Consider the following 17,846-nt stretch of genomic DNA (forward strand, 5'->3'; position numbering starts at 1 on the left):
AATCTTTCCTAAACGTCCACATTCATTACTAGCCAAACCAAATTTATTCCCATTTGCCACTGAAACTCCATCTGTGCCTGCTCCAGAAAACTGGCCTTTCCCCATCCTTCCATCCTTCCCCACCCTTCCAGTTAGCCTATCTTGTCCCAAAGATCCATGTTGCCAATCAACATCCATTGAGGAGCCATAGAGGTCTCGACTACCATCTTGGTTACTTCCATACTGGCCATCTTTGCCCATTCTGGTGCTTTTAAGGTGATTTTGATTCCCAAGGCCTTCTCCCTGTAGAAGTTCCTTAGCACCTTCTTCATCTAGCAACATGGACTTATCTGTCTGCCATCCAGTTTTATCTGTTCCATCTCCTTCAGTTTGTCTGCTCTTTCCTCTGGCAGCTGCATTGTAGACACATTGTTCGTTGATTGGAGAAGAAGCCATTCACAGGAAAGAAAAGACAAAAGCAATAGGAACAGTGAATAAAAATCTCACATAACACTGCAGCCACCAAATGAAATATCATGCCATTGTAATGAGAAATGTATGAAAGGGATGAAAACGAGAGCATTCAATTTTGCACTACGATTTTTATGATTTCATTCCAGGACATTTCACAATACAGAAATTTAATTTTTTGCACAGAGGACATTTTCACACCCAGAATATATAAAACTCAAAATCTTGCATGTTTCCAATGGAAGTTTCAGTCAGAATTTTATGTTTCTCAGACAAAAACCAACATTTTAAGTAGAAATGGGTCTGTTCTCACTCCAAAAAGGGACTTAAAGCGGACATGAAAGACAGTGCAACTTTTGCAGCTCCATTTTGTAAATTTCAGAATGAAATGGTAGTTTACAGAGTTTTGTTTTAATTATTTTACCCACCAAGCTTTTCTTATTTACTCATTTAGTTAAATGCATATAAAGGGTGCCTAACTTGTATGTGCTAGGCATCCCTGACAAAACTTAAAACATATATCCTCCCCTTCAAACAATGCCATACCCTCACAATCACAGTTCCCTCCCATTTTCATATGTGCCCTGATGCTCATCAGATTCAGGTTAGTTTGCACCATGGGAAGAGTGGAAGGGCCCTGAGAGAGATAGTCTCTCAACATTTTATTTTGGGGGTGAAGCAGTGTTTAGCCGGAGGATGAGCAAACCCAAAGCCACATCTAGCTTTTCATCCGCTGGGGGATGCTGTGGTTTTCAGAGGTACAGAGATAGCTGTTGCTGAGAGGGAATGGGGCCCGTTGGAAGTAAACAAGAAAGTCCGTTATGGCAGTTGGAGATGAACATTCCATGCTCCTCCCAGCTCTCCTCTGCTGAGCAGCAGAGACCTCCTCAGGGAACTTACACAGGGGAGTCTAAACACACCAGTGGGACAGCCAGTAAATGGAGACAATCGGAGTCCTCTTACAGGAGTTTGCATGGAGCCAGCAGTGACTGGCAGCAGCCAGCAGCCAAGGGTAGTGGGCCAGCACAGACGCACAGAGATCAGTGTTGGCCAAGAGACACCCAGAGGATACCAGCAATAGCTAGCAGCCATCTTAGGCCACCTGGGGGTTGATAGCAAACCTGATTGATCCTAAAGCCATTTTAGGGAGGCCCCGTCTCAGTAGCTCCAGCCTAGAGGTGTAGTGGGGCTGGAGCGAAAGGCCACTTCTGGCTGAATGTGTATCTATGGCAAGTTTAATAGGAAGCCTTCCCTGCAGACTAACCCCTGGCTCTCTGCTGGAGGGGTTTGTCCATCATCACTCAACAAGAGGAGCTGCTTTGAGGGAGGTCTAAGTAAAATAGCTGAAAACACGATCCAGGTATCCGGAGGTAGCCTTAAACCTTGAAGAGGCCTGGCTCTAACTAGGTAATGGAGCCTATCAGATTAGGAAGGATCAGTCATCAGTCAACCCCACAATTCCTGTCATGAGAGGTTGAGGGGATACCATGGACACAAAGGCAACTTCTCTCTTGTACCCATCCCTCTCCTGCATTCAACAAAAAGATCACGTACCCAGTGGCTAACAATCCCCACCATACTCCAAAGTACAGGGCCTACTAGTTGAACTGCAGGTTTGGGGCCCTGCCCCTCTAAATTTCCCACCCAAGGAGTAAAGACTCCAGCCCTATATATAGGTTAATATTTACTTAAAGTGTAGTTGTTCCTTAGGTAAGTTAAATAAGGATGTACACTACCAATTGTAAATATGGTTAACAGGCCAGAGGTCTGGGGGTTCAACTTTCCTCATCTGGTCCCAGTTGGGTTGAAGGTCAGCAACTTAATGAGGACAACAGATAGTTGATTTGGATAGCCTAATTAAGAGGACCCTACTTTAGAAATAGCAGCACTTGAATAGGAATAGTAGATTTTCAGGTCAGAAAGAATATTTGTGATCATCTTGTCTGATCTATTGTGTAACACAGACCAAAGATTTTCACCCTGTAATTTCTTCATCAAGTTCCTATATTGCGGTGGAGTTAGAGTGTATTTTTAAGAGAGATCCAGTCTTGATTTAAAGTCTCCAAGTGATGGAGAATCCATCTTATGGCAATAGGGGAAATGAGAGCTTGCAGGTTTTGTCAGTGTTCATAAGGAGGGGAGTTATTGACTGATTGTCATAGTCCTACTGAAAAGGAAGGCTGAAGTTACTTTCTAACCTGCTTCCCACTTTCCCAGATAGCACTCCAGAGCCACCAGCCTAACAATCAACTCCCAACAGCAATCCATGTCTAACGGCAGGCCACCTGGAGACAAAGTTAGGTCCACCATAAGAAAGCAAAACTGAAGCTAAGGGAAGAATAGAGTGTTACTCACGTTCCACCTCCAGCCATGCACTAGAGGAGCAGATTTTTATATCGAGGGTGTAAGTCCCTTTGTCAGTGAGCTGTGTGTTTTTAATCACCAGCTGGTGGGTCAGGCCATCAGGAGAGATGGAGATTTTGTACTTCTCACTCTTCTCAATGGGATGTTTTCTATACAGCCACACGGCATCATAGCAGGGGCTATATAGGCTGCATTCAAAGATGGCATTTCCTTGCTCATGGCAGTGCACTTCACTAAGCAAGTGTCGGAATCCCACAGGAATGACTGCAATGGCAAACCAAGGGCTATTAGTCATGTAACAGATTCTCCGTGACAGGCAGCTCAGGTCTTTCAGGGAGAAAAGCTATGCTGGAGCCTAGGAAAGTCTCCTACACTCTGGGAGGCTGTGAGAAGAGTGTGTTACATGCCCCCTAAAATGACCCTCCCTTCTATTATATTTTATACAAGAGATATACAAAAACATATCTTGAAGCAAAGTAATGTTGTTTCCCTCCTATTGGAGGCCACTATGGAAAGTTACAGTGGGACAGCTGCCACTTCCAGTCTCTCTGCAAGTCTTGGATGGGACTCATTTTCCTACAAGGACCAAAAAAGGAACAGCCCACTTCTATATCCAATGACCAGGGTGGGATAGCGCCCATTCCCTTATAATGGAACGTGGTCTCTCCAAGTTAGGATTGAGGCCCATTGTTAGGAAAATGCGGGTGAAGGAGTTGCTTGACTCACTAGGACTAAATGTGGATGGATGGATGGATGGATGGATGAAAGAAAATTTGAAGTCAGCAAGCTTTTGCGCAGGCAGAAAGAACAGCTACCCGGAGATGTACGCCTTAGTCTACTTCTGAGTGGTACAGGAATATATTTTTTTTTATTTAACTAGGTACCAACACCTCATCACTGTGGTGTCTGAGCAGTTCACAATCATTCATGGAGTTTTAGCCTCACAACATCCCTTTGACAAAGAGGATTATTATCCCCATTTTACAGAAGGGGAACTGAGGCACAGGATAAATTAAGTGTCAAGCACAAAGTCATACAAGAAGTCTGTTCTGAACTGAGAATTGAACCCATTGATCCTAAAACCTAATCCAGTGTCCTGTCCACATGACCACCTTTCCTACCCTTTCTCTTTGTCACAAGTGTATTATTAGAGAGTAAGAGCCTTTGCCTGCATAGACTTCAGTGGCTATTGGTTTCCACTACTGAGTTTGAAATTTAGTCCCAGATTAGATTTCCCATCTGCTATGGGTTCTTATCACATCCTGGCAAAGTGCATGTTTATAAAGCTCAGGTCCCTACAGTCAGCTTCTAGCTCAGTTGAGAAGACATCCACATCTTCCACTTTGAGCTGGTACACGCCGGCATCTTCCAGCTGCAGGTGGTTGATGGTGAAGTTGTACTTTTTCCCTGCCTGCCTCAGACAGTGCTTTACTTTGTCATCGTTGAATCCATAATTGATCAGCTGGCCATCCTAAAGGGAGAAAAGAGGCAATCTGCTGAGTTAGAGCAATGCACTTGTTTAAATGGAAAGACATTAAATGGGTTTAAAGCACCAACCCAAGACTACCTGAATTCCTAAGTGCAATATGTTAAGTGTGCAACACTCGGTTTCTAGCATACGGGAGCCCCAGAGGTCCAAATCCCTTCAAACACATTATGCCAAATTCATCCCTGGTACAACTCCATTTATGTCAATGAGTTATACCAGGGATGGCTGAGAACATAAGAATGGCCATATTGGGCCAGAGCAATGGTTCATCTAGCACAGTATCCTGTCTTCCAAAAGTGGCTAATGTTTCAAAGGGAATGAAGAGAAGAGGGCAATTGTCAAGTGATCCATCCTCTGTTGTCCACTTCCAGCATCTGGCAGTCAGAGGCTTATGGACATCCAGAGCATGGTGTTGCATCCCTGACCATCTTGGCTAATAGCCACTGATGGACCTATCTTCCAGGAACTTATCTAATTCTTTTTTTAATCCAGTTATAGTTCTGGCTTTCACACATCCCTTGGCAACGAGTTCCACCGGTTGGCTGTGCCTTGTGTGAAGAAATACTTCCCTTTGTTTATTTTAAACTGGCTGCCTATTAATTTCATGGGGTGACCCCTGGTTCTTGTGTTATGTGAAGGGGCAAATAACACTTCCCTGGTAACTTTCTCCGCACAAGTCATGATTTTATAGACCTCGATCGTATCCCCCTGTCGTTGTCTCTTTTCCAAGCTGAAAAGTCCCAGTCTTTTTAATCTCGTCTCATACGGAAGCTGGTCCACATCCTTAATCATTTTTGTTGTCCTTCTCTCTACCTTTTCCATTTCTAATAAATCTTTTTTGAGATGGGGTAAGCAGAACCGCTCACAGTACTCAAGGTGTGGGTGTACCATGGATTTATACAGTGGCATTATGATATTTACTGTTTTATTATCTAGCCCTTTCCTAACAGTTCCTAACATTCTGTTAGCTTTTTGACTGCCGCTGCACATTGAATGGATATTTTCAGAGAATTATCCAAAATGACTCCAAGATCTCTCTCTTGACTGGTAATTGCTAATTTAGACCCCCAGCATTTTATATGTATACTTCAGATTATGTTTTACAATATGTATTACTTTAAGTTTGCATTTATCAACATTGAATTTCATCTGCCATTTTGTTGCCCAGTCACCCAGTTTAGTAAGATCCCTTTGTAACTCTTTACAGTCAGCTTTGGACTTAACGATCTTGAGTAATTTTGTATCATCTGCAAATTTTGCCATCTCACTCTTTATCCCTTTTCCAGATCATTTATGAATATGTTGAACAGCACTGGTCCCAGTACATATCCCTAGGGGACTCAGCTATTTACCTCTCTTCATTCTGAAAACTGACCATTTATTCCTACCCTTCCCTCCCCACCAACTTTTAACCAGTTACTGATCTATGAGAGGACCTTCCGTCTTATCCAAGGCTGCTTAGTTTGCTTAAGAGCATTTGGTGAAGCACCTTGTCAAAGTTTTTTCGGAAAGTCCAAGTATACTATATCCACTGGATCACCTTTGTCCACAGCCTATTATTGCTGATAATGGGCAGTTGCTGCTCATTGCTTATGAAAACTGACTTCACAATGAGCCCTGTACAGAACTCTCTTAAACGTAGGGTGACCCGACAGCAAATGTGAAAAATTGGGACGGGGGTGGGGGGAGGTGGGGGTAATAGGAGCACCCAAAAACCGGGACTGTCCCTATAAAATCAGGACATCTGGTCACCCTACTTAAATGAGGAAAAAACATTTATTTGCCTAATTCACATGGCATTTTGAGGCTTAATTAGTTTCTTTTTGTAGCTTTGAAGATGTAAATGCTCAGGGTGCTTAGACTCTCTCTTAATGTGGATGGAATAGCTTGTGATCAAACTGCCTTCCAATCCGTGATTTTACTCACCATCTCCGCTACCACTTGTGGCTGCACGGACCACTTCCCCACCCATTTGTTTCATAGCTTCACAGAGTTTAAGGGCAGAAGGGACCATTAGTTCATCTAGTCTGACTTCATCTATAACATAGGCCGGAGAATTTCCCCCAGTTATCGCTGTGTTGAGTCCAGTAACTTGTGTTTGACTAAAGCATATCTTCCAAAAAGACACGCAGTCTTGATCTGAAGACTTCAAGAAATGAAGAATCCACCACTTCCTTTGGTAATTTGTTGCAAGTGTTAATCATGCTCGCTGTTAAAAATGTGCGCAGTATACAGAGGTAAACCCACCTCGCTACTACTGTTCACCACTCCTTGCTCATACAGCCAAAGATCCCATTAGCTCTTTTTGATGCACTGAGAGTTCATTTGGCACTGCATAAATGTCTCTAAAACAGCTATAAAAACTGCTTACATAGGAAAGGCATATTAGGAAAATACTTAATGTATTTTTAGCTGTTTCTGAATGCAATGTAGCAGCAGGAAATGAGGAAGAGGACTCAGCACCATGTGATCATCCTGCTGTTCATAAATCACCTGCACCACCAATGATCTATTGACCATGGCTGTGAAATTCTGTAACTAGGTGTATTTTTTAATTTCCTTCAGAGTCCTCTTTGATAGAAGACAAATTAGACAGGGACACAATGCCCATCAAAATGAATAGACTAGTCTGAATTTGCTGATTTGAGACTGCAGGGATCAATTTATTGCCTGTGGGGTTCTTGAATTTCCATGGAGGACCCTGATGGACTTGAATATTCCATCTTTATTGTAACCCCTTCATCTTCTGCACTTCAGGTCTCATGCCACATCCACCAGCAGAGGACAACTGGATGGGACTCCCACTTCAATTATGCTCCTTAATCAATCAAAGGAGTTGCTATTGAGAGTCACATTATAAAGCAGGAGAGTGGGTTTGTGTGTGGGGGGGGGGGTGAGAAAACCTGGATTTGGGCTGGAAATGGCCCAACTTGATTATCATACACATTGTAAGGAGAGTGATCACTTTAGATAAGCTATTACCAGCAGGAGAGTGGGGTGGGGGGAGGTATTTTTTCATGCTTTGTGTGTATAAAAGATCTTCTACACTTTCCACAGTATGCATCCGATGAAGTGAGCTGTAGCTCATGAAAGCTTATGCTCAAATAAATTGGTTAGTCTCTAAGGTGCCACAAGTACTCCTTTTCTTTCTTCGTACACACTCAGTTGCTGCACAGTTAATCAGGCATGTTCTCAGTCAGATCTAAGTGACCGTTGTAATCTCAGCATGGCTTGATCTCACCACTCCTTCTCCCACCTTACCTTGTACAGGTAAATTCTGCTCTCAGGATTTTTCAGGTCCATCTCTAGATGGAATGTAGCATTCCCCTCCTTATTGACCTTGATGTGTTTGAGGTTTGTGACACTGTAGATATACTGTGAAGGACAGACACAAGCACACGGTATATGATAGGGCTGGCTTTGGTAGATCTTCCATTAGATTGTCAAAATGGTGTGGAACCTACTTTACCCACCACTGTATCAGCGTAGCAAAAGGAACAGCACTAGCCCTCCACTTTTTGCTGCTTTAGGCAAGCTGGATAGTACCCAGCAGCCCCCTGGTCACTCATACACAAAGCAGACACTATTGGTCCAATTTTCAAATATGGTTGTCTGTATCGGTTGACCTAATTCTACATTTGAGTGTGTAAATCAGCACAAGCTGCACAGGCACCCAAATACAAAATTCAGCACCCAGGTTTTAAAAAACGGGCTCCCTAGTACCAATTCCACCAATACCTTGCAAAGTGAAGTCCACTGAAATTACAGGAGTTACACACAGGTCAGGCTGGAATTGAGCCTTCTTTGTTGTATTGCCACTAATGTTTTGCTGCCCTTGGGTAAAATGTTCAAAAGCATGTAAGTGACTTAGGAGCTTAAATCCCATTTTCTAAAGTGATTTAGGCCCAGAAGAGCTTAAGTCTAACTGAAATCCAATGGTTTTTCAAGGTTTGTCTTACCTGTTGTTGCTTGTCCTCTCTGTCCTTCCTCATCTGCTGAAGCTTCCTCAGCATCCCACGGAAGTCGACAATCCCATACTTTAAACAGATTTTCTCATAATCCTTCCTATCGGCATTCAGCAGCAACTGCCAGACCTGTTCCATGTCAACTTCCTTCTGTGCAGGTAGTGGAGTTCTAAGGAACAGTCAGAGGAGGAGAATTTGGGAGTTTAGATAGGCAACGGGGAGCACCTCTTTCCTCTTAATTTACCCCTCTTTCATTCTTCATCCCCACCCTTTCTGGAGGTCATATCCACCAGCAGATGAAGACTAGACAGGATGGGAATCTTTCTGAGACACACTGATGCTGCTCCTTAATTGGCCAGAGGTGTTACTGTTGAGATACAAGCAACATGTCTCTGTACCTTTTTCAGCCATTTCCCCAATAAGTTCAGAGTGAGCTAAAATGCAGGAGCAGAAGAGACAGAAGATTCCACAAGGCAAACTTTGTGAGACAAGACAGCATCAGCAGCACAGCCCTGTAGGTGCCTCCTACTGGAGAGCGCTGGGACCTCAGCCCCAGAGCCAGTAACAGAGCACCTTCTACGTGGTGACTCCAGACAAACAGAAGCAGGTAGTGTTGCCCGGATGATCTGTGAAGGGTGGATAGTCACCCCTGCCACAAAGGTGAAACAAGTATCTTTTATGACACTGGTCTTGCCCTGGGGCCACTCACCGCTTCTTTAATATTTTCCTGAAGTCCTGCAACTCTTTCTTCAGGTCTGTAAGAAAAAGAAATGACAGGATGTGAAAATGGAGTCACCCAACAGGACGTAACGCAGAACCAAAAAGAGCTTTAGAAAAACTAAGGCCACCATGATGCAAAGTGGCCACTAATAGGTGTCCAAACTGAGACATCTTAGGCTACTTCTGAAAATTTAACTGAAAACGCACTATTGCAGCTAAATGGTGAGCTGTGTTTTAGATACCCTTTAGTCCCTCTAGCGCACCCTTTAGGTGAAGGCCTGTCTTCCTCTCACCTTTCCCACGGTCCAACCACTCTGGGACTGGATCTCTGGGTGGCAGCCCATTAACACAACAGGTCCAACTGGGCTTGGCACCTATAAACCATTTTTCTCTTGGGGCTTGTGGCCTGCACCTGATTAAAGTGACTCAGAAACAGCTTCTTCAGAAACAAAGTGTTATTTATTCACCCAAAGGTACGTAACAAGCAGACAAAAGGGATAAAAGAACAAAAGGCCTATACACCTGTGTCTTGCCTAAACTTTATTCTTTTCTTGTAAGTTTTGGGTAAGTTCCACTCGGCTCAGACACCCCTTTTCCTGAGAAAGACAGACAGCTCCTGAAGCATTCTCTGTCTCTCTCTGTCAAAGATCCATCTCCAGCCTCTACTGCCTGCTCAATCCCCGTTCCTTTCTACGCCAGGGACTTTAATAGTTTAATATCCTCTTTGATCCCAGATGTGGGCCTGAGAAAAATAAACCTTGCTAGCGGAGTTGGAGCCAGACAAGTGGACATTCTCTTATTATTAGCTTCCCCACTGTTTCTCTCTGATGGTCTCTTTCTTTGCCATTGTTCTATTTCTTGTTTGTTTCCCCTAACAGTCTCCTTTGATTCTCCTTCTTGCAGCCAGGCTGGATAATATCAAGCAGGTTAACTGAAGTGCATATGATATTCATAAAACATAATACAGATAGCTCTCTTGTTCTCCACACTTACCCTCCTGAGGCTCAGTGGGGAATGGTTTTGTTGTTTTCTTGAAACTACCTGATGAGTTGGGAGAGGAGACAGAGCAAAGAAAGAAAAGAAAAAAAATCATTAGGTAACCGTGATAATAATACTAACAAGCTTTAATACTTATACAAGTGTCTTCCATCCCCGGATCTCTAATCAGTGAAAGTCACAGGGAAATCCCAGCCTGGATTTGTGTGTCCACGTGTCATGAATTCCCAATAACTCCCAGTTATTATTAAATATTTGTATTATAGCAGCACCTAGAAGCTCCAACCAAGATCAGAACCCCTTTGAGCTAGCTGTACATACACATAGGAAGAGGCTGTCCCTGCCCCAAAGAACTTATAATCGAAATTGATAAAGGAAATATTACCACCCCCATTTTACAGATGGGGAACTGAGGCCCAAGAAGATTAAAAGTCTTGCCCAGGGTCACACAGCAAGACTGCAGCAGAGCCAGACACTGAACTTGGAGCTTTTGAGTCACAGGCCAATACAAAAACCACACGACCAACCTTTGTCTGTCTGTTATTACAGGTGACTTCTATCCATCACCAAAGTAGGAGGAGTGACTGAAGAAGTCCAATCTCCTGTGTGTACAACACTCCCTCTCCTAGAGAAAGGAAACCTGGACAATGCTCTGAGCAACCACCAGCATAGACTGTTCTCTGTGAAAGTCAAATCAGATGGTTTTCACACAGGACCCAGCCAGTCCTACCTTGTATGACCTTGAGGCCAGCAATGCATGCAGCTTCCCCATACTCATTCACAGCAGAGCAATGGTACAAATCAGTATCTTCTGCAGAGAGTTTGTTTATCTTAAAAAGAAGACGATAGTATGAGCTGGCAGCAGCCTGCAATGGTGAATGAGGAATCTGCCCCTCTTCCCAGTTGCTCATCTCCTTATGAAGTAGCTGCAAAGTATCGTCCTCGATCCTCTTTCTGTTCCCAGGACATTCCTAAAAGCTTTGTTTGCTTTAGTGCTGGGTGTTATTGCAGATTCAATGCCACCCATACTCACTTCCATCCATGATCCATCTAGACAACTGTGCTCCTCTGGGACAATTCAGTTTACAAAGCCCAGGGTGAAGTTCCTGCAACTTGACTCTACATAGCTCCTCCAATACACCCCAGTCTTGACCTCTAACACCCCATCCTGTTCCAGTCCTGAGTTCCTTGTACAGAGATCTGCTGATGCCCTTCAATCCTGAGCTGCAGCACTTTCTGCTATTCTGGTCCTGGGTTCCCTACACAGCTCTGTTGATGTCCAGACCCACAGCTCCCCTGCTATCCCAGGATGGGTTTCTCTCTTCCTATCTCTTTCTCTCTGCTATGCTGGGCCCAATATGCCATAGCTGACCCTTACCTTCAGGATGAACTCATTTGTAATGCCACTGAAAGACATTTGGTATTTGTCAGGATTGTTCATTTCTCCTTTGCTCCGCCTCCATATCACCTTGGGTGGGGGTTCACCCTTAACCACAGCCCTGAAGATGGCATTTTTACCTTTCAAAAGAGGCAAAAAATTAGTCACTTAGGGGAGGAGGCAGGAGCCTGGATAAAATAGGACCAAGCAACAGTTGAGCTGACTGCTTTTCAGAAAGCTGACTTGGAAAGTGTCTTTCAAACTCATCCACTGACCAATAGTATTTCTTCCCTGAATTTTTATTTCTAGGCAGAAAATGCATTTTTCGTAGGACTGAGTTTAAGCCTAAAACTTCAGATCCAGATCTGGATTTCAACCACACCAACATTTGTGGGGGTGTGGGGTGGATTTGGGGATCCACTTCAGGCCCAACTTGATTTTTTCCCACATGTTAATGTTAAAAGAACCTTAATGTTCTGTTAGAAAAGTGTGTTGGGGGGTTGGGTACATAATCTATTAAGGTTGTTGCATATGAATTTTAAGGATCTCAGTTCGAAACCTTGTAACATGCTGGGTACGCCCACACTGAGACAGCTACTGATGAGAGCTCTGCTATTTAGCCATGTCTGGCCACCAGTCTGGCAGACACACCACCATCAGCAAATAGCACCAGTGATTCCAATCATCAGTGGATATAAAGGGAAAGGACAGTTTTAAAGAAGAGAGAGATCCCTAATCCAGCATAAAAACTCTATTCAGTATTTGGAATTTATGTCCTCTTAGAGAAATTTTCATTAACCCTTTATGAGCAATCAGGCTCTACCCTCAGTGCACAGCAGTTATGCCATATTCCCAGCATTGTCTCAGCATCTTGTCCATTTGGCTTATGCTGACTCCACACAGCTCCCTCCTCTTCTTTTCACCTTGAGAGACACATTGGTTACTTTTGCAATCTTCCCAACACATATGCAGTAAATTGTCCCAAGCACAGACAGTAAATCTGTGACCACTAAATGCTACTTTCTGAGGGTCCCTTTCGCATAGCAGATGTGAGGACAGTAGAGGTGGTCAGAAAATGGTCTTTGTTTCCAGAGAAAAGTTAGAATTTTTATTGAAAAACAATTTTTTTCCAGTTTTCAGCCCCAAACGGCCAAAAACTAAAAATTATTTTCCAACAAAAAATTGAAACTTTTCACAGAAAGCAGACCCTTCCCGATGACGTTTTCATTTTGTTCAAACTCCAATTTTCTGTTGGAAAAAAGTTTCAACAGAAAATTTTTGACTAGCCTTAGGCAGGGACCATCCATACAGCGCCTAGCACAACAGGATCCTATAGTCCATGACTGGGGCCTCTGGCATTATGCAAATACAACTAAACATAATAATAAAGGACCACATTTATTGCGAGGTTTCAGAGTAGCAGCCGTGTTCGTCTGTATTCACAAAAAGAAAAGGAGGACTTGTGGCACCTTAGAGACTAACCAATTTATTTGAGCATAAGCTTTCCGATGAAGTGGGCTGTAGCTCACGAAAGCTTATGCTCAAATAAATTGGTTAGTCTCTAAGGTGCCACAAGTACTCCATTTATTGCGAGGTGGCCCTGGTAAAAATCTGGGGTACCACTAGGGGGCATTGCATCCCTCTATAAAAGGCACAACAGTCCATGGACAAGTGACATAATTGTATGGAGAGATTTCAGAGTAACAGCCGTGTTAGTTTGTATTCGCAAAAAGAAAAGCAGTACTTGTGGCACCTTAGAATCTAACCAATTTATCTGAGCATAAGCTTTCATGAGCTACAGCTCACTTCATCGGATGCATACTGTGGAAAGTATAGAAGATCTTTTTATACACACAAAGCATGAAAAAATGGGTGTTTACCACTACAAAAGGTTTTCTCTCCCCCCACCCCACTCATTAACCAATTTATCTGAGCAGAATATCAGGGTTGGAAGGGACCTCAGGAGGTCATCTAGTCCAACCCGCTGCTCAAAGGGTTTTGGGGGAGGGGGGGTTGGGAGAACCTGGATTTGTGCTGGAAATGGCCCAACTTGATTATCATACACATTGTAAGGAGAGTGATCACTTTAGATAAGCTATTACCAGCAGGAGAGTGGGGTGAGGGGAGAGAAAACCTTTTGTAGTGGTAAACACCCATTTTTTCATGCTTTGTGTGTATAAAAAGATCTTCTATACTTTCCACAGTATGCATCCGATGAAGTGAGCTGTAGCTCACAAAAGCTTATGCTCAAATAAATTGGTTAGTCTCTAAGGTGCCACAAGTCCTCCTGTTCTTTGTATGGAGAGAGAGGAGAAAACTGAAACCTGCAGGTGCTGGAAATCTATTCATTCTGCAGAGTTAGGGACTTTACACAGGCTTTGCCACATTCTGCAGAGTCCATAAATACAATCTGAAACACTGCTCTAGGGCCCAATCCAAAGTCTATTGAAATCAACGGGAATCTTTCCACTGATTTCAGTGGGCTTTGGATCAGGCCTTTGGTGATGATGAACTGGCCTTCCTGTAAATACCACACACTGCAACCCAGGGACGGACTTACACCTGACACGCCCCTAAGCCCAACGTGTTTAGCATTCCCCTGCCTACAGCTGACGTTCATGTTTTCCATAAAAAATTAAACACAAGCAAATATAAACACAGCCTCCCTGGGAAGGCACAAGACCATGTACGTAGGGTTGCTAACTTTCTAATCGCACAAAACCAAACACCCTGCCCCACCCCTTCTCTGAGGCCCCACCCGCACTTGCTCCATCCCCCCCTCCCTCTGTTGCTCACTTTCTCCCACCCTCACTCAATTTCACTGGGGCAAGGGGTTCAGGTGCAGGAGGGGGGTGAGGGCTCAAGCTAGGGGTATGGGCTCTGGGGTGGGGCCAGAAATCAGAATATCAGGGTTGGAAGAGACCTCAGGAGGTCATTCAGTCCAATCCCCTGCTCAAAGCAGGGCCAACACCAACTAAATCATCCCAGCCAGGGCTTTGTGAAGCCAAGTCTTTAAAACCCCCAAATCAGGGGTTCAGGGCACGGGAGAGGGCTCTGGGCTGGGGCAAGGGGTGGGGGAAAGGGCTCCAGCTGGGGGTATGGGCTCTGGGCTGAGCTGAGGGATTTGGGGTGCAGGAGGGGGCTCTGGGCTGGGGCTGAGTGGTTAGGAGCGCGGGAAGGGGTGAGGCCTCTGGGCTGGAGCCAGGGATGAGGGGTTTAGGGTGCAAGAGGGGGCTCCGGTCTGGGGCAAGAAGTTGGGGTGCAGCGGGGTGAGGGCTCCGGCTAGGGGTTTGGACTGTGGGATGGGGATGAGGGGTTTACAGTGCAGGAGCGGGCTCCGGGCTGAGGCCAAGGGGTTCAGAGTGTGGGAAGGGGTGAGGGCTCTGGCTGGGGGTGTGGGCTCTAGGGTGGGGCTGGGGATGAGAGGTTTGGGGTGCAGGAGGGGGATTAGGGCTGGAGCAGGGAGTTGGAATGTGAGGGGGGTTGCTCCGGGAGGGAGTTTGGGTGCAAGAGGGGACTCCAGACTGGGGCAGGGGGTTGGGATGTGGGGGGATGAGGGCTCCAGCTGGGGGGGGGGTGGGCTCTGGGGTGGGCCCGGGGATCAGGGGTTTGGGGTGCAGGGAGAGCTCAGGGCTGGGGCAGGGTGTTGGGGGGGGTGCAGGGTGCTGGCTCCAGGAGGGAGTTTGGATGCAGAAGGGGACTCCGGGCTGAGGCAGAGGGTTGGGGTGCAGGAAGCGGGGACCCAGCGGTGTTTACCGCGGCTCCCAGGAACTGGCCACCAGGTTGTTATGGCCCTAGGCGCATGGGTGACCCCCACAGCTCCCACTGATCTCGGTTCCTGGCCAATGGGAGCTGTTTAGCCGACAGTTTGGGCAGGGGCAGCATGCAGAGCTTCCCTGGCTGCCCATATGCCTAGGGCCACAGGGTCCTGGCAGCCACTTCCGGGGGCTGCACGGAGCCAGGGTAGGCAGGGAGCCTGCCTCAGGCCTGGGCCCTCGCTGCACCACCAACCGGACTTTTAATGGCCCAGTCAGCAGTGCCGACTGGAGCCACCAGGGTCCCTTTTCAACTGGGCATTCCGGTCAAAAAACAGACATCTGGCAACCCTACATGCACAGCGCTCCCTGCCCGAGCCGTGGTGCAGCCCACCCACCCCAGGTGAGGTGTAAGGGAGGACTGCACCTTTCCCCAGGGTGAGCGGTCCCCGGGTGTCTTCCCTCCCTCCTGCAGCCCAGCGCCGGCCACGCCCCTCCCACTCTCTCCTTGGCATGGGGCAGAGGCAGCGTGGCGGTCAAGACTGGGAAGGGGCTGGGATGCTCCCAGCACCTTCAGCAGCTGCCCCACCCAGCTGTGGCTCACAGCATCCCCAGGCAGGCTGACTCGGATGCTGACCCGACTCCAGCCCTACACACTGGGTGGCCACCAACCCACGCCAGGAGCCCAGCTGCCAGCAGGAGAGCTGTATGGATTAACTTTAACTTTTAACCCATTTTTAACTTTTAGGAACCCCTAGAGCATCGGCGACCCTAGGCAGGTGCCTACTGTGCCTAACTGGAAATCCGGCCCTGCTGCAACCTCAATCACACTACTTGATGTAGTGGGGCCAGCATCACACAAATGGAGGTATCCATCCCTCCTGCCACCCCTCACTTTAATGGGGGCTTAATCTCAACACTGAGCTTTTCAAATGCTTCAGCAGAAAGTGAAAATAAATCAGCTCAAGTTGCTGAAGTTTCTACTGCAAAACATTTTACTCTGATCACGTGGAAGTAAATCAACCTGCTGTAGAGTCCAGATGGCTCTGTTTATACCTTATGAGCCAGATTCTGATCTCACTTACATGGTGTAAAGCAATAATAACTCCACTGCCATCAAGGGAGTTACTCCAGACTTATACTGTTGCGGTTTAAATACAAGACAGGACAAGCTTTAAGCAAGCAAGCAGGCTGGTTTGCCGATGGGCTGGTTTGTTTGTTAGCTTTTTTATTTTTATTTTTTTTGTGTGTGTATTATATATTTTAAGAGATAAAAGGAATATATTGGCTTTGTATAATATTTTTATTTATTAATTTTTATTTATTGTATTTTTTGCTTTTGGGCCTTGAGCTCAGTTTTGGGAGGCTTTTTACGGTTTATGTTATTTGGGCGAGATTTCAAGGTTCATGCCCTTGAGAGGAGCCGTGTGTGCACTGCTCCTACACAACACTTCGGGTGTGCCCTGAATGTTGCTAAGTGCATGAACCTTGCATGAATGCTATACTTATACCAATGTGACTGAGGCTTTAGCTACACAAGAAAATTGTACTGAATTAACTGTTTCAAAACTGACAATTAAATCGATAGTTTTCTCATGCAGGCAAGGGCTGAGATCAAGAATCTGGCTCTGTGAGATTAACTGTTTCTTAAGAGAGTCTCACCTTCCTGTAATGTTAGGGTGATGGGTTTTCGCTCAAAGTCAGGCGTGCTACATCCTTTTGGAATAACTTCAACAAACTGCTTGATGGTCACCCCTGGGATGGCAGATTTCTTGCAGGGTTTTACTGGAGAAAAAAAAAATTAACATGAATTCAAGTTACATTGTGAACTCTTCAGGGCAGGAAGTGTCTCTTAATATGTCTATATATGATGCCCCGTACAATGGGGCACAGCTCGCAGTTGGGACCTCTAAGCACTGCGGTAATACAAATTAGTAAAAAGAAATAGAGATCTGAACAGCAACAGTCAGATGTGGATATAGACATTCCTCAATTTCTGGGTGTTCAGATCACAAATTTTAAAATTTCTGACCTGACAAGATATAGTTCCCTGACAGAGGACACATCACATATTAAACACAAACTACAAGAATGCAAGAATGGCTCATTTCTGATGAAGATCACAGGTCGAGTTCACAGTTTCTTGGTTTGTTGTTCTTTCTCACCTGCCCTACAGCTTTCCATTGTCATTCTGGAGGCCAGCGCTGCAGCTTAGTGGATTCTCCTGCAAAACAGAAGATAGTTTCATTGCCTGGGGAGGTTCATAACTCCTGGGGTGTGTGGAAAGACCTAATACCCAGAAGCTATTTAAAATCTTTTCCTTATTTTGCCTGCATCAGTTTGCCCCATCCTCAGCTGCTAGACCCCAGCACTCGGGAGGAGAAAGCCTAGTTAATTAGCATACCTCCACCACTTATTCCTCAAAGAATCACCTCCAGGCATCAAATTCCACCTCCACTACCCTTGATCTTTTCATTATTGCTTATAAACTATCAGTATGTTATGATTGAAGTAACCAAGCTGTTAGAGGACTAAACCGGATTATTTATTCAAGCCAATTTACACATATAATAACATTCCACCATTGCATCTCCATATTCCCTTGATTCCTTCCCCCAGATGCTGCCTAGTGTTCTCAGGTTGAAAGAACTGGGCACACTTAGTCTAAAGGAGAGAAGGCTGACAGTGAAACTTAAAACAGTCTTCAAATATATAAAAGACTGTTACAA

At 45.2% G+C, this 17,846-nt stretch overlaps 1 protein-coding gene across 1 annotated transcript in view; it reads right to left on the reverse strand.

The window, feature by feature from the left end:
* The window catches only part of IGFN1 (immunoglobulin like and fibronectin type III domain containing 1), a 73,625-nt gene extending 56,318 nt beyond the window's left edge, over positions 1 to 17,307 (reverse strand). The window contains exons 1-10 of the mRNA XM_074936485.1: positions 17,283 to 17,307; positions 16,780 to 16,902; positions 11,363 to 11,502; positions 10,715 to 10,814; positions 8,978 to 9,023; positions 8,263 to 8,437; positions 7,565 to 7,678; positions 4,114 to 4,285; positions 2,806 to 3,078; positions 216 to 392 (exon numbers count right to left, since the gene is read on the reverse strand). Of these exons, the coding sequence (XP_074792586.1) occupies positions 216 to 392; positions 2,806 to 3,078; positions 4,114 to 4,285; positions 7,565 to 7,678; positions 8,263 to 8,437; positions 8,978 to 9,023; positions 10,715 to 10,814; positions 11,363 to 11,502; positions 16,780 to 16,902; positions 17,283 to 17,307 (1,345 nt within the window). The remainder of the gene's footprint in view (positions 1 to 215; positions 393 to 2,805; positions 3,079 to 4,113; positions 4,286 to 7,564; positions 7,679 to 8,262; positions 8,438 to 8,977; positions 9,024 to 10,714; positions 10,815 to 11,362; positions 11,503 to 16,779; positions 16,903 to 17,282) is intronic.
* Positions 17,308 to 17,846: the final 539 nt, after the last annotated feature.

This window comes from Natator depressus, chromosome 21 (assembly GCF_965152275.1).
Source record: "Natator depressus isolate rNatDep1 chromosome 21, rNatDep2.hap1, whole genome shotgun sequence".
In the NCBI taxonomy this organism is placed as follows: Eukaryota; Metazoa; Chordata; order Testudines; family Cheloniidae; genus Natator; species Natator depressus.